The sequence below is a fragment of the Equus quagga genome, chromosome 4 (genome assembly GCF_021613505.1).
Source record: "Equus quagga isolate Etosha38 chromosome 4, UCLA_HA_Equagga_1.0, whole genome shotgun sequence".
In the NCBI taxonomy this organism is placed as follows: domain Eukaryota; kingdom Metazoa; phylum Chordata; class Mammalia; order Perissodactyla; family Equidae; genus Equus; species Equus quagga.
The window spans coordinates 132,890,360-132,907,060 of NC_060270.1; the positions used below are offsets into that span (position 1 = coordinate 132,890,360).

Consider the following 16,701-nt stretch of genomic DNA (forward strand, 5'->3'; position numbering starts at 1 on the left):
CCAGGCGTGGTGTTGCTGTGTCAGAGTGTGCACAATCGGAATGTTGACATAGACGCCCAGCCGCCCTCCAAAGGCTGGTAGAAATGACACTCCCCTCATAGGCCTCAGAGCATCCCTTTGTTTACACCCTCCTTGAGAGCCTATTTTCACCTTTGCTGATCTGACGGGTACAGATGACGGGCGGCTGTTTTATTTGAACTCTTAGAGTTCAGGTGAGGTTGGACCGCACCCTTTCATACGTGTTGGCTATTTGCATTTTTCCTTTGGTGAGAGTCCTCTGCATGGTCTTCACCCATTTCTCTATTTGGCTATTTATCTTTTTCTAAATAATTTGCAAGAGTTCTTCATATATTAGGAACATTAACACTTTTCACACATATTATACATATCTTTATCTTTTAGCCTTGTATATAGCGACAATATAGAAAAGTTTACAGTTTTTATATGTTGAAAGGTATTTACTTTTCCATTATGGTCTTTATCTTTGCCATTATGCTTAGGAAATCCTTCCCCACACCAACACTGAAAAAATATCCCCCCCTTGTTGTATTACACTACTTTCATCTTTTAATTTTCTACCTCTAAGTTTATCTTGGTATGAGAAATTAGGGGAAGGTTCAGCTTTTTACCAGCCAGTTGTCTCAACACAATTCACTCAATAATCCATCTTGTCCCAGTGGTTTCTAATGCGTCCTTATTTTATACCAAATGTCCACATACACTTGGGTCTAATTCTGGACTCTCTAATCTGTTCCTCTAATTTGATTGTTTATTCCTGTGCCAGTAACACACTGTTTTAATTGCTATACTTTTACAATTTGTTTTAATATATTTGTAGAACTCTTCCCTCATTGATTTTCTTTTTCAAGAATTTTCTCACATGTTTATTCCTCTAGGTAAAGTTTAGAACGATCTTGTCAAGTTTTGCCACCCCAAGTCCTACCACCCAATTCAACTGCACTGAACGAATACACGACTTTCAAACAATTGAGTCTTCTTTTCATCTAAGAACAACGTAGCTCATTTCCTCACATTTACATCCTCTCCCCAAATTTAACGTCAAATGTGAAGAAAAGAGCCATAGCCCTTTATCCAAGAGACGCTCACATTCTCAAGCTATTTACAAAGTGTACGTTTTAATTGCAAGATTTTTCTTTGTGCTGTAAAAATGTCCAGCAATTGCAAAATAATACTAATGCCATTATGCTTTATGTTTAATGTCTCCACAGCTCCAAAACACCCACCTCTACTATCTAGAGAGTGCAAATCACATAGCCTTGTAAGATTTCTACTTCACGGAGGATGGCTCTCCAACCTCTAAGGCCAGGGCTGGAGAAATGGGGCCTCAAACTGCTCAGCATCCCCGGGAGGATAATTAGGAATGATGCTAACCAGACCCGCCTTCACACACTTTAAATGGCCGTGAAGCCACATCACTGCAGCCTGCTCAGTGCCGTCTGGAGTTCGTGAATCATTCTCTACAGGACACAGGTCATAGCTTCCAAACCACAGCCCCACACCCTGGGCAGTGGGCCAGCAAGGAGCAGAGGCTGTGACAGGATTGCCGGCATGTGCTGAGAGACTGGCACCTACCCTCAGGACAAAAAGCACCCTCCCAGGGCTGTGAAGGGACCACCAGCCTCCCTGCTGCCTAGTGAGCCAGAAGTGCTGTCAACGCTTGGAGAACACAGGCCACTCTCTCCCTAGAACACTGGGCCCTCGGCCTCAGGACCATGCTTTAGATTTCCAGAGGCAGGTGGCCAGAGAAACCTTAACTGCTGTATATTTGCTGATCTCATTCACAGTTAGCAAAACGGTGGCCTGCAGGCCAGATTTGGCCCAGGGATGTGTTTTCTTTGGCCCGAACAATGTTGGATCATTTTTTTGGAACCAACATTTAACAATTTAGAGATTTCCTGTATTTTCTCTTAAAAACTTAAAAAGTCTGGGCCACACTGCGCCTGCATTCCTATGCAGCAACTCTCGGTGAGAGCCGAGTGGGTCATCGGGCCCAGTGACCATGCACGTCCATCATTTACAGGACTTGAGGTTGCCACTCCCGCCTGCAGCTTCCTGATTCCCAGCAGCTTCTGATTTAGGTCTGATTTAGAGGGTACCTAGGTCTCAAAGCTAACAAAACATCTCAAGTCTTTATCCTCATACCAAATTCCTTATTGAAAAAGAAAAATCAAGTAATATATACGTAGGTGAGAGAAAATACACAAAAACCTGGAAGCTTAAAAGGCTGTGCTATATAGGTTGTATTTCTAAGGCATTTGACATGATAGAATCAAGCTGAGAAAAATTTAGAGAAGATATTAAATTTATCACTGAAAGTTCTTTAGGTAGAGCCATATTGCACCCTTCCCAGTAGATTCAAAAAATACATTCTATTTTTAAAAGAAATAGTGCAAATTTCCAGTTATAAAATAAATAAGTCATGCGATGTAACGTACAGCACGGTGACTACAGTTAATAAACTGTATTGCACATTTGAAAGTTGCTAAGAGAGCAGATCTTAAAAGTTCTCATCCAAGAAGAAAAGTAATTATGTATGGTGATGATGTTAATTAGACTTACTGTGGTGATCATTTTGCAATATATATACATACCAAAAAAAGAAATAGTGCAACATCTCTACGCAAACACACAAGAACAAAGAACCAGTTAACTATTGATAATTTGCCTCATTCATTTTTACAAACCCTCATCATACAGTGTTGGCACAGCTTCTTTCTTCTCACATGGATCTTGGGACTAGCAGGCTACCATCACCTGAATCAATGCCCACAGTCAAGAGCTGCAGCTTTACTAGCTGCCTCCCCTTTGTCTCACTATAAGTTCTTTGCCAACATAAGTTTTTCACCCCAAGATTTATACTATTATATTCACGTATCATCCCTTCCCTTCTTGGAAATGGAGAGACTAAGCAAAAGGTACCAATATACTTGAGCCAAATCCTGTCAGGGCTAATAACAAACATTAACAGCTGGACAAAATCATTTTTTTATATAAAATAGAAGGATTAAAATAATTAACTTGGGGACAACCCAAGTGTAAAAAGACATCTTTGAGACTATTGGAACAAAATAAAATCGAATATGCACTGGGTAGATGATACTGAGAGATTATTTTTAATTTATTTGGTATGATAATGGTTGCACGCCTGTGTGCGTGTGGTGTGTGTGTGTGTATTCATTCTCTTTGTGATGGCTTTAAAAAAAGAAATAAGTATTAGGGGTTTGCTATCACATGGGACTTACAAATCTTGGAAGTGTCATCTTTTACAATTGTAAGAGACTTTAAACATCACTTAGTCCAGCCATGGGAAGGAGGTTTCAATTAACAGGCCAATTTCAATTTAATAGTACTGTCCTGAGAAGAAATTTTGGTCTTTAAGACTCAAAAAATGTCATGAACCATTAGCAACGTTGGCTGAGGGCACACAGGAGAGAGGAGCCATACGTGCCACTGTCAGTGCCTTCAGAACCTCCCGTCCAGTGGTCTTTCAGGGAGCTTATTACTTGTCAAGTCAACTCATTACTTCTTTAGACAGCTCTGTCTATTTACTTATTTCTTCTATTTTGAGCTGAAATCTTATTTTCTGCAGCTTACAACCACATGACATAATGGTAAGCCTGGTTCCATTTTAACTTGACAGTGTTTGAACTATGTGGGACACTTCTCCTGTCCTTCCCAAGTCTATCGCCAGTTTCTTCAATCACTCCTCACATGGCACGGTTCCCTCCCTGTCTTCACCACTCACCACTGACAGGCGCCGGTCTGTCTCTATCTCTCCTCCAGCGTGGCACAGTAAAACTCTCTGTTAATGTCATGGTGTCATAGCATAATCCCAAAAATGCCTTTAGGGAGCTCAAATCTTTGTTTTCAGAATCCCTGTGTTCATTTTGAATTCAGATGCTCTACCTTGGGCCCAATTTGGTTAGTCTGAGGAAGGCTCCTAAAACCTTTCTTGTTATCAGCCACAACTGGGTGGATTTAAATGGATTCCTCAGAGCGTAGAACTGTCTTCCAACATTTCCAGGTCCTGACATGCCACTAGCCAGAGAAACCACAAAAAAACTCAGAGTACCCTTCCTCAGCCTTGAGAGTCTCCTCAAACCCATCTACAGATTTTCATTCTTACGAAGAGAATTTTCAATCTCACAACTGAAGCCCGAGGGACACTAAGTCAGGCACTGTTTGACAACTTATCCTCATGGACAAAAATGAAAAATAGGCCATGACACATTGGCTCCACGTAAGTAATAAAGCGAAGTTTAGTCACTCACTCGACATGTGTTTCAAGAACTGGACTGGGCTATTGAGCAAATGAGAATGAATGACAGCAATCGTGTCATCAAACACATAGTCCCTGAAAACTAAAACACAGGCATAAATAACTCAAATAAAGTGATCAGTGAGGTACAAAGAGCTTTGGGAATTGAGAGAAGAGGTGGGTTTCTTTGGCTGAGTTGGAAGGTGGCAGAGAAGGCAGCAGAAAGGAAGTGAGAATTAGGAGAATTAACAGGGGAAGTAACGGCTGGCCTGGTGGCGCCGCGGTTAAGTTCGCACGTTCTGCTTCGGTGGCCCAGGGTTCACAGAGTCGGATCCCGGGTGTAGACATGGCACTGCTTGGCAAGCCATGCTGAGGCAGGCGTCCCACATATAAAGTGGAGGACGATGGGCATGGATGATAGCTCAGGGCCAGTCTTCCTCAGCAAAAAGAGGAGGATTGGCAGCAGATGTTAGCTCAGTGCTAATCTTCTCCAAAAAAAAAAAAAAAAAATAGGGGAAGTAGTAGGTCTGGAGGGCAGATGGGATTGGAACAGAGGAGAAGTGAGAGAAGACTAAATACCAATGGGTTGAGTCATTTGGTTTGGATGAAGCATAGGGTTCATGAATACTATTAGTGGGAAATAAAGTTTGGCAAAACACAAGAGGGAAAGCTGAATGAGATTCCTTCCTAGATCAGCATCAGCTAATCAAAGCGTATTTACACCAAATAACCTGTGACCCATCAGAAGACACAGCGAGGGTGGGAGAGAAGAAGAAAGGCCACAGATCAGAACCTAGGGCAGAAAGAAAAAGGAAGCGAATCAATAGGGGCAGAGAGAGAAAGAGCACAGCGAGAAGGGAAGAAGACAAATACTGGCTTCCCGCCAACAGGAGGCTCCTCCTTATTTATTTTCCTTCCTTGACATTGAAATGTGCCGGTTAGCAGCTGCTCTTCCCTCCTAAAATGAGTCTCCAGGCTGAGATTTCTAATCCTTATTTGTCTTCCATCTCCCTACGCCCTCTGTTAACAACCACTTCCCCTAAACCGCCTAATCCACCTTCAGCAAAATAGTCAAGGCGACTGACCGCTCATTAGTGTTGGCAAAAGAAAAGCAGGACCTGAAGAGGCCACCTCAGTGTCCCCAACACCCCTGACACTAGGGCAGGGGATCAAACCACCTTCTTGTTCTCACCTGAGGGAAGGGAAAGGGGACTGAAGAGGGAGTCTGAGGAGGCGACAGTGGAGGAAAGGGACCGGGAGCCTCGAAGAGCCATTCCATCAACCTAAGGAACTCAGCCCCTCCTTGCGTTTGTTCATTCACTCATTCAACCACTCATTCATTCATTTATTCCTCTCCTTCCCTTTATGCCACCTTTCTCTGCTGCCACACATCCAACAGACCACAAACACAAAGCCATTTCCACAGTAACAGCCCTTGGGTCTCAGTTTACACAACGCTTCACCAGTCCTTCATGACTGACGCAGGCCCTGACACAGGGGCCTGGATTTTCCCTTTCAAAAACACACCTCAGTATGGTTTCCCTTTGTTGCCTTCTCGCCATGTTGTAAGCTCCATGAGGGTAAAAGCTGTCTTCTCACTGCTGTATCCCTAGCACTTAGCACAAGGTCTGAACTCTGTAAACAACTGCTGAGTGAATAAGACACGCACAGAGAAGTAAGTGGGACCGCTCGAACTCCCTAGAATTCTGTAAGATGAAAAACTGGTGTGGTCAAGATTGCTGACTAGTCACCAAAGTCCGTGTTCTCTGACTCTTTTGGGGCACAGCCACAGTAATCTCCCAGGCTCTCGTCTAGTTAGGTATGGCATGTGACTGAGTTCTGGTCAATGGGATGTGAGTGGAAGTGATGATGCCACTTCCAAGCTGACCCATAAAAATCCTCCCGCGCTTTGCCTCTATGCTCTATTTTCCCTTGTGGCTGGCAGAACTGGAAGCAGACCCCTCGGGTGACCTTAAAGGATGATACCTGGGACCCTACGTGGAGAAGGGGCCCTCTGTTCTTATCTGTTCGTAAGAGAACTAAACTTCTCTTATGTTTGAGCCATGACACATTTAGGAGTCTACATGTTATAGTAGTTAACCTACCTAACTAATTCAGTAATACAGCTGGGTTACAACTCAAGTTAAGCTCTCCTACCCTTTACCAGCCAGCAACTGTTTGTCACTTTCCTAAGAAGAAATAAAGGCTATTCAGAAGACAGTACGATCTCACTTGGTATGTATGACTGAACAAAAGTCCTATTTGCTCACGATCAGGAAAAGATAGCAACCTTGCCTTGGGCTTGCCCAGGCTTGAGCCACAGCCACAGAACGGGCTGGGCAGATTCCAGTGCTGTCAGAACACTGGACAGTCAGCTCCCTTGCCTCGCCTCCTCTCAGAAGTACAGGTCACGCCCCACAGGCCCTGGACAAATGCCCAAGTGCCTGCTCGAGTAGTCTGGCCCTCGCCTCTTCTGTGCTTACCTTGCAAAAATGTCACAAAACATTGCCCCGTTGTTTTCAGGGCCTACTGGAGAGAAGCTGTCAACAGCTTTTTCAAAAAGCCACATCGACCTGCATGGCCACAGAACAAGGGTTGCACCAAATGACTCACCTTGTGAATAAAGCATTCAGCCGACCGGGTGGAGAGACAACCTTGCACATAATTCATTTCCCCCCGGCAAAGCTCTCACACTGAGATGGGTTTGACTCTTTTGCTGTTTCTACCTAACACTAGAGATTTCAAAGAGAGCTCTTCTCCCTGATGGACTGGAGCAGTTAGGCAATTGAGTTACATTAAGAGAATTAGTAGCATATACTGCACATAATTGCTTGTTCGATCTAGGTCTCAAAAACTATTAAAAAGGTAAATTATTGACTAACTCTTTTCACCTTTCTTCCTTGCAGGTTTGCTTGTTTCAAGAACTTCCAGATCCTGTGGTTCTTAATCTTTTGGGGGTCATAGATCCTTTTAAGAATTTAATGAAATGCCTTTACCCTTTCACAGAAAAAAATATATGTCCACAAGTGCACACGTACCTTACATACGATTTCAGAGCGCACATAGGATGCCTAGTTCATCCATGAATCCCAGGTTCACAGGCCCTGCAGGGCAGAGGTTAGCAAACTTTCCCTCTAAAGGGCCAGACAGTAGTGTTTTTGGTTTTTCAGGCCACATACAGTCTCTGTCACAACTATTCAACTCTGCTGTTGCAGAGCGAAAGCAGCCATGGCTGTCTGCCAAGAAAACTTTACTTACAGACATGAAAATTTGAATTTCATATAATTTTCATGTGCCACAAAATATGATTCTTCATTTCATTTTTTTTTTCAGCCATTTAGAAAATAAAAACCATTCTTAGCTGGTAACCTGTACAAAAACAGGTGATGGACCAGTCTGTCAACCCCTGCTGTAGGGCATGGGTTCTAGGTGTAAAAATACTACATCTTTATTTTCACTAACTTCTAATAGAAATTTCACGTTTCCATCCATTATGAATGTAGGCAGCAAACCTCAGTAGTGGCAGCAGTAACTGTGATTTGGTCACCAACAGAAATCACAGGTATGTTCATACCCCATTATACTAGTCACAGATAACTCAAAATATTGATCATGCTCATCACTATTTTTAAATTATGGCCATTACTAGATCTTCTGCTGTATCTTGCTATTTAAATGTGTTAACAAAGAAACATATATATTATTACATCACACATTCGATTTTTAACAATTTGATAACTATATTTCAATATAATTGATTTCCCTTCTAACCCTATAGATTTTATTTCGTGGATTTAAAAACAGAATTCTGAGAAGCAGTCCAGAGCTTTCACCAGATACTAAAGAAGTCCATGGTACAGGAAAGGGGAAGAGGGCCTGAGCGGGCAAAACCATAGCATCTCCTACCAGAGCGTTGACATCTTCAGTTTTGTGGATGAGCATCCGTATCTCCTCTGGATCACCACTGAAGATTGCTTGGACCAGTGGTGGCTGCAAACACAGGAGAATTTGAATGAGAACTATAATTAAATATATTTGATTGCATTCAGATGCAGATGGCTAAAAGATTTGTTCCCCAAAAGTTTATTCAACAATTATCAATTGGCAGACAAAGATAAGTATAGCTCAGATCCACCCTCACTAGAAGTCTAGTGGGGGAGATATTTGCACAAAGAAATAACTATAATACGATTCAAAAGCCATGACAATCACATCTAAGCTGGGGCTATGAGTATAACACAAACATCACTCATAGTTGTGGATGTCCTTGAAAGCCCCTTAAATTCTCCATCAAGGAAACTCCCAAATCTGTGGTCTTGTGCATACAGCCCCATCGTTCCCCCGTTTTCTCTTAGACAATGTTCCACAGTACCCTCAAATAATTCCCTTCCTAGAAGATGGAAATGGCCATGTTCTGACCACCTGAACACATTTTTGTCAATGTTTGGAAAACCCTTGAAATCATTCCCAAACGTTCCCCATAACGTTAGCCAACAAGCACTGAGTGTTTAAGGTGGGATTACATCCCACTGCCTGCTCAAAATATAACGGCAGGGTGCAAAGCAAGAAGGGGTGTTACTGAGTGCTTATCATTGGACTCACATCCACTAAACAAGACCCAACATACAGCAGAGGATTTATAAAGGGCGAGGGAAACACAGCTGGAAGATAAACTAGCTCTGCTTGGGTGGCAGGTAGGGTGAGGAGAAGAGTGCATCCAGAAACACTTCCTGGGAGACGTCTTAATGAATGAGTGTGCGTTGCAGACAGGGAAGGAAGGGCATTCCAGGCAGACGGATCAGGGTGTGCAAAAGTGTGGATATGCAAGGAACTCGATCTATTAGAAATGCTGTCGTCAACCTGGTGATTAGAGTGTGGGGTAAAAGAGGAAAACTGGTGGGCTCCTGGGTTGGTGTTGGGCCTGCCCCACCTGGTGAAGGGTCCTGATCAAAGCAGCTCCACCACCGCTGGCTACATGTGAGCCCCCTTCCCACGTGTAATCTGGGGTGTGAGCATGACCTTGCTGCCCAATCACTCATAGGATTGTTATTAGGAACAAATGAGTTCATATATTGGAAAACTCTCTTTGACCATACAACCCTACACAAATAACAGATGTTTTCATTAAGAAATGTTTAATGATGCCATTATGGAATATTTGACTCTTTTTTTTCAAACTTGAAAAACCTTGGCGATTACAAACACACACACATACACACACACACATTCACTCACAAATTTTGGAAATACTTTAGGCAATTAGATACTGGATACTAGGATTAGCTCCTGAGCGCTTATCATTGAACTCACATCCATTAAACAAGACCCAACATACAGCAGAGGATTTATAAAGGGCGATGGAAACACAGCTGGAAGATAAATCCTAGTAGGCAATTAGATGATGGCAATTTCCCAAACTTGTCTGACCATAAGGATCACTTGTGATGTTTGTGAAGCCAACATTCCCAGATCCTTTCCCTGCAGGTTCCGATTTATTGTATCTGGGGTAGAGGCCTGTGAATCCAGATTTTTCGTAAAAGCCCACTTAATCTTCGGAACTGGTGAACACCGGCCTAAGGTACAATCATTAGCCTCACCTGACCTCTCCCTGTTCATTTCCTTGAGAATCCGAGTCCTCATATTCCTTATAAATTTCCTTCTCTCTTTTTTAACCTCCTGTTGCCTTATGGGTTTTGACAGTGTTTATTATTATTTGGGGGGACCAATATTGTCAGTCGGATATAGTATGAGGACTTGAGGCAGTACTATATGAAAAATGTTAAATAGCAGATAAATACTTCAATATGCCAGAAATTTGTCCACAGTGTTCCCCTCTGCCATAAAAGTTTCCAGCAAGCGGACAGATGTATCTCTTTTTTACTCAAAATGCCCTCTCGATTCAACCTCCTTGCCGAGGTGTGTGATTCAGAGAGAGTTTCTCAAATTGCCAACAATGGAGCAGCAGGAAAGAAGCCTTGAAGAACACAAGTGTTCTGCCAGTTCAGTCTCAGCTGGCTGTTCTGCCTAAGGACAAGGAGATCCTTCCACACGCTTGCTGACGGCCTGCCAACCAGGTCTCCAGGTTATCTGCCCTGTAGCAAGGACTGTGTTTCATAGAAAACACAGAGTCAGACACAAACTCAGGATTTCAACAAAAATATTGAAACTTGTTTATCTGTTTCATAATTCTCCATCTGCTGTGCTGGTGGCCAAACACTTGTGTGTACTTTTCTGCCTTTTTGAATCTTAAGAGAAAACAAATATGAAAGCCCAATAACCACAGGATGACAAGCAGAGGCAGAGTCTGACAAGACTTTGATGTTAAATCAACAGTAATCAATCAACAGTTGAGAAGTTAAGATTCTGAAGAACAAACATATCCCAGGAGTTAATGCACCACAGGTTAGTCACTTTAAGGGAACACAGCTAGGTAAGCAAACCTCTCATCACTCAGGAGTATAAGGAATGTGTACAGATATTCTGTCACATTCGGTCCTCACACTTCTCAAGAAAGACAAGAGTTCCAAGCTACGGCTGGAATGTTCCCAAGGAGAGCCACCCTGATGAAGCTGCCAGACAAGGACGCCAGCACAGTCTTTCAGCAGGGAGTGGTGTGTAGGGCTTCCCAAACATGCCAGGCCCAGTCCCTGAGACTGTTTTAAAGGGTCTCACCAACACACAGAATTCCCAGTATGCACACTTTCCCAGCACCTCTAGGCCTGGCTCTGCCAGAAGCTGCTTTGGAGAGTATTGCCAATGCACAGAATTCCCAGCACCCATTGGGAAGAAGCTGAACTATTATTATACGTGTGGAATACATATACCCACATGTACACACCTACATTTGCAAATGTACACACACATCTGTATTTACACTCATGTGTGTATGCACAGAGATACACGTTGATTCACAGACAAATCCCTCACACTGTCTGTGGAATAGAAAAGGGTCTGTTCTCCAGAGCCCAAAGCCTTGCTAGATGGACATCTCTAGCCCCAGCTGTGCTGTGTGGCCAACACAACATCATCTTCACACTGTGAATCCAAGCATCACGGGATTCCAAACCAGAGCATCACAGATTCACTCTTTGCTTGAAAAGAAGCTGCGTTTGCATGGATGTAATTCTTGAACAAAATTACTGTGACTCTTAAGCAAGTAGTATTTTCTAAAAAAACATTACGGGTGTTTCCTTTTTTCTCCACGCTCCCAAATAAAACATGCCCAGAGAGCACTTTGGCATTCCCTTTTGTGGGGATTTTAACACAATCCTGCTGTTTTATTTTTCCCTAGATAAACACTTACCCTGAGAATAAATATTTAGAAAAAGACATATCCAAATATTATCTCTATTACATGATTTTAAGAAAGGGGGGACATTCTAATTAAATATTGTTGCTCATAGGTATCAGGTACTTGACTCTGTTGACCATTAATTTGGCAACCACGCTATCTTTTGCAGCTTTTGCTTTGAACTTGATAAGTCTTACCTGCGAAAGAGCAGAGTCCCAAGCCTTGGCAAGTACTGGTATTTCTTTTTGAAGTTTCACACACTTCGATACCAGCATATATAAAATAGGGTGCTTAGTGTGCAACGGGGTACAAAGTTAAATAAACACAAATTTATAACAAGGGTCAAAGTTGTGAAAAACAAATAGTGGCAGAAAAAAAGGAGAGAGAGAGATTCCAATGCCATGAAACCATTGGTTATCATTCCCTAAATAAATTTAAATTCTTAAGAAAGGTATGCTATAATTTCAGCTTCAATTACTAAAATTTTATTGACATGCTTAGCAACTGTAAACTGGAAATGATTGCCATGTGCGTGGATATTGGCACAGTCCCTCACATAGATTCAGAAGGCAGAAGGACACTTCCTGGGCTACTTTACCAATGGCACAAGTGGGGTTCAATATTAGGATAGGACCTGTCTCTGTCTTTCAACATCATCAATACCAGCACCTTCCCATCTTTGCCAGGAGTGTTGACAGCTGCCTTCTGGAGGAGACTGTCTGCCAGGCTGATGACACTTGACCCCTCTAAGACAGATGTGCAGAGCAGAGGGGCCCCTTGAATTTGGCAGCCATTATACGTTATGTAGCTAACCTTGCTAACACTAGGAACAAGCCACTTTCTCTACCCATCCCCCTATCAGCCCATCCAACACAATATTTTTCTATTTTATTCTCAGTCTTTGAAAAGAAATTGGGAAAATATCTGATTTCCAAAAGTAAGACACTAAATCAAATATGTACTGAGACAGTATTCTCAAATTTTGAAGTAGAACGACAATTCCACTAGGGGGAGCAAGATGGTAATTTGTTACCTGGGAGATAAGAGTGAATGTTCAGGTTGCGTAATTAAAAGAAGGAAGCTGGAGGATCCACTTTATTCAAGACATAGAAGAACTCAGGCTTCTGAGAGAGTTCTTAGTAATAAGTAAACACACACCCTATGTACATACCAAAACAAAAAACCAAGAAGCCTTCCCTATTGATCCCCAAGGGTCCAGGTGTTTAGGAAATAAGAATAAAGCTATCTAAAACTCAGGTGTTAATGTATCATTTTCATCATTTGCAAAACCCAATTCAATTATTCCCTCAATTCTACCTTCAAAAACTGCTACTAGGGGCACCAGACATGCCATTAGTTTAGGAGTAAAGTACCTCATGGGTCCTACAGTGAGAGCACAGCTAGTTGAGAGGACCCACCCCCTCCTCCAATGAGGCTGTGGGTCCCTCCTCCAAAATCCCCTAGTGAAACCACCAATGTGTTTTTTGTTAAAACCTTGTAGAGTGCACTTCACATTCCCTTTGTGGGAGCTGCATGTTCTTGACTGAAAAAACTGGCTTTCGAAGATAAGCAGAGTGATAGAGGCTGTCACTGAGCATCTGTAACTACAGCCAATGGTAAGTCCAAGAAGATGCTCCAGCATGTCATTCCAACTCCTGGGGTGTTGCTTGTCTTTTTTTGATTAGATTGAGTAATTAAAGACTCTAAATCTAAAGGAAAACATCTTGCATTCTAATCAGGAACGGGTGATGGGAATCAATCAATAGCCAAGAGCAAAAAATGATATTGCTAAACATCTGTCCATACTTGAGCATCCTGAGTATAGTACATCATTAATGCAAGATGGGAGCACGTTATTAGTAGCTTATAGCTGATGCAGCAATAATCTGGCCACATGAAACCATCAACTTATACGAACACACTGAAACACTTCATTAGGTAACAACCGGTTTTTGTATGAGGCAGTGCTTGGATTTTTACAAAAGGATAATAAAAATTTGTTCAAGTCACTAGACTTAATGGACAAAACTTGTTAGCTCTATTCATGTGGGTCCTGCTGTGTGATCTGCTGAAAGGAGGCCATTAAGTGCTCCCTGAATACAGAGCACTCTTTACTTGGGGAGAAGTTCACTCCATCACAGAAATGTAATGATGATCATAAAATCAAAACCTGTTTCCCTTAAGAACTGTACAAAATATACTGAATCCTCATAAACTTTTTTTTTAATACAGGACTACATATCTGAAAATGTCTCCTACAGCCTATGCTGCAGCGTTCAGTGTCTATAATATTTCCAATTATTATTAAAAACAAAAAAAGCATAAAATTCCAAGTATCAGTAATATCCTCTCTATATGTAGCTATTTCTTAACTCTATACTTAAACACTGTAAAAAAAAAAAAGGACTATATTTAATCAGAAAATGGAAAAATTAATTTATTATCTAACCTTTTCTAGAATGAAGATAATACATGGGATTGACTATGAAATAGTTGTTCAAGGACCAACTCTCCAGTCTGGGGAACATTCACATCCTTTGCTGCGCCTTGCTTTCTTGAGCTCCTCCTTGGCTGCATCTCTGCTCTTTAATGCTACTCACTAGCGCCTTCACCAGAGGACAGCTACCCCAAGGGAAAATGAAACCCAGGCACGCCAACTTTGCTATTAGTCACTCACAAAAGATTAGGTAAAAGGAAATGATGAAACAACAGTATTGGTTAAATTGAAATCTGGAGGCAATGTTCATTTTTACAGACCTGAGATCTCTCTCTCTTTTTCTTCCATAGTGGGGAGATTAATAGGGTATCAGACTGACCTGGGATTAAATCCTAGCCTTAGTTTCCTCATCTGTAAAATGGGGTTATCATGGCCATTTTACAAGATGTGTTTAAGAAATGACATAATATATGCAACGCCCTCTGTACAAGGCCGGATGCCTACGTATAATCTATAAAAATAGTGATTAGTGTTGATTTTGAGTTAACAAGCTCAAAAACTTTCACAGACAAGTGCATGTAAGTCCATCCATCCTACAAGAGGAAAAATAAGGGATTGAGGGAGATTTCCTAAAAAATTACAGAGCAAATAAGTCAAGTTAGGATTATCATCCATTCAACACCACCTACAAAGCCAAGGGGCCCATGACAGTGGGAGAAAAGCCTTCTCAGGCAGGGGAGCAAAACCAAACCAAGCCCGAGCTGGCCTCCGTCACACTGGCAACCTCAAATACGTCACTCAACCTCTCTGTACTCCGTGGTCTAATATAAAAAGTCAAAATAATAGCAACTCACCTGAATAATACATCATCTTTCTTTGATTCATCAAAGGGTGCACATATTCATGTCCTCTGGATGAGAATATGAAATCATAACTTTACTATTTAAGGTTATCACACATGTGTACAGTTATACTTTTCCTTTTTGATCTCCTGATGGTCATAAAGGAGATGAATTCCCTGTTTGGAGCTGTGAGGGGGGGTCTAACGATTTGCCTGGTAGTGGCCAAGTTGAGACAAGAACTTAGTTTTCCTGATTCTCCCAGTTCAGTATTCTCTCTCGTGTGTCAGGTAATACAATATAATACAATACAAGATGATGAATATAGAATAAATATAATATATTATATATATTTTATACTAAGGAATTCAGCCTCAGTTTCAATGTACTTCCTATGGAGAAATATTATATACCTTATAACTCACTAAGGAAATATGTCACCATATATATCCTTTCCATGTTGATGTACATATTTACATCATATAGTCACTCTATATGTGTATATATTTCTAGGCATCGTTACTCTCAACAAAATAACTAACAATAAAACAATCTTGCCAAAAGATAGAAGACAAAGAGCTATAATCTTTCAAAGTAGGGGCGCTCAGTGTGAGTTCGAATTACCAAAAAGATGGAGAAGGTAGGTGTTAAGCTGGATTATGAAGAATGACACTGGAATAAATCTTTCACGTTGGAGAAGAGTAGAGGAAAAGGCTGGAAAAGCAAATAACTAGGTCGGGGGAGCGCCATGCCAGCGGAAGGAGTCCTAACCCAATCTTGTGGGCAAATAGGAACTCGGGTCTTGAGCAAGAAAACAGCTGAGGGTTTTTGCAAACATTTAATCTGTCCACAGTGTGCGCTGAGCTTTGGAGGAGGAGAGAATGGAGCCAGAGAAGCCAGTTGGAAGACGATTACCGCAATCGATCCAAGGCATCACAGAAAGAACTCTCCCATCTTCCTTTATCTCAGGCTCCCCAGTTGCTACTTACAGGAACGGAGTGGAAACAACACACACAGTTTTCAGTTCTTTGATGTCTGCTCTATTCCTGGATGCAAGTTTGGCTCAGCGTCTTGGCCACTTTCCTTCACTCTTTATATATAGCCCAAATCTCCTGCCCCCAAGACACTAATGTTTCCAGGTGAAATCGAGGTTACTTCCTTTAGGTCCTGGAACGCTTCCATTCTTCCCCCCACAGAACCTCCACGGAAGTAAGTTCTGTTTTGTCAGACTTGTCACTTGATCACTGAATTTAAATCACAGCATTTCAAAAATAGGCCACATCCATAAAGAGCCAAAGCAAAGCAAAACAAGGCCAACGCGCTCTGCCAAATGCCATATTTTTACTGGGATCTGCTGCCAACTACCCACATCTTTTTTCACTCTGTCTAGTTTCAAATGGCTTGAGATCAAATCTCAACTTTAGCTAAGTTAATTAAATGGTGCTCAGGAGTTAACTTTTAAAGAACGTTAGTTTAAGCAAGAGCACAAAGGATCCAAGAGGTTAGCTCATAGAGAATATTGAAATCACTGTAATGCAAACAGAACAACAACATACTTCCACAACAGTGTCCTGTTTTGAAAAATTGTTATAGAAGTTTTATTTCCTATTTTAGTTTTGGTTACATTCTTTGTATAACTGCATCCTATAGCATATTGAATTCATGTGGTTTCAAATATGGAGGGTTATTTAATAATGCCAATCAATATAAGCCACTTTAGTGACCTTTGTGGGAAAAAAATTATACAGCTAGATGATTATCAGGGTAATAAGTGTATTCAGCGCAATTTCTTTGTTTAGATAAAGAAAGTGGTTCTAAGTCTTAGGATGCATTGAACAAACACAACTTTTTATTA

At 41.6% G+C, this 16,701-nt stretch overlaps 1 protein-coding gene across 7 annotated transcripts in view; it reads right to left on the bottom strand.

Annotated features, from left to right (window-relative positions):
* LOC124238283 (serine/threonine-protein phosphatase 6 regulatory ankyrin repeat subunit B) overlaps positions 1–16,701 on the bottom strand; it is a 291,103-nt gene that overhangs the window by 176,864 nt on the left and 97,538 nt on the right. For all 7 annotated transcript variants that reach the window (XM_046659052.1, XM_046659045.1, XM_046659051.1 and 4 more), the window contains exon 2: positions 8,186–8,269. In XM_046659052.1, the coding sequence (XP_046515008.1) occupies positions 8,186–8,269 (84 nt within the window). The remainder of the gene's footprint in view (positions 1–8,185; positions 8,270–16,701) is intronic.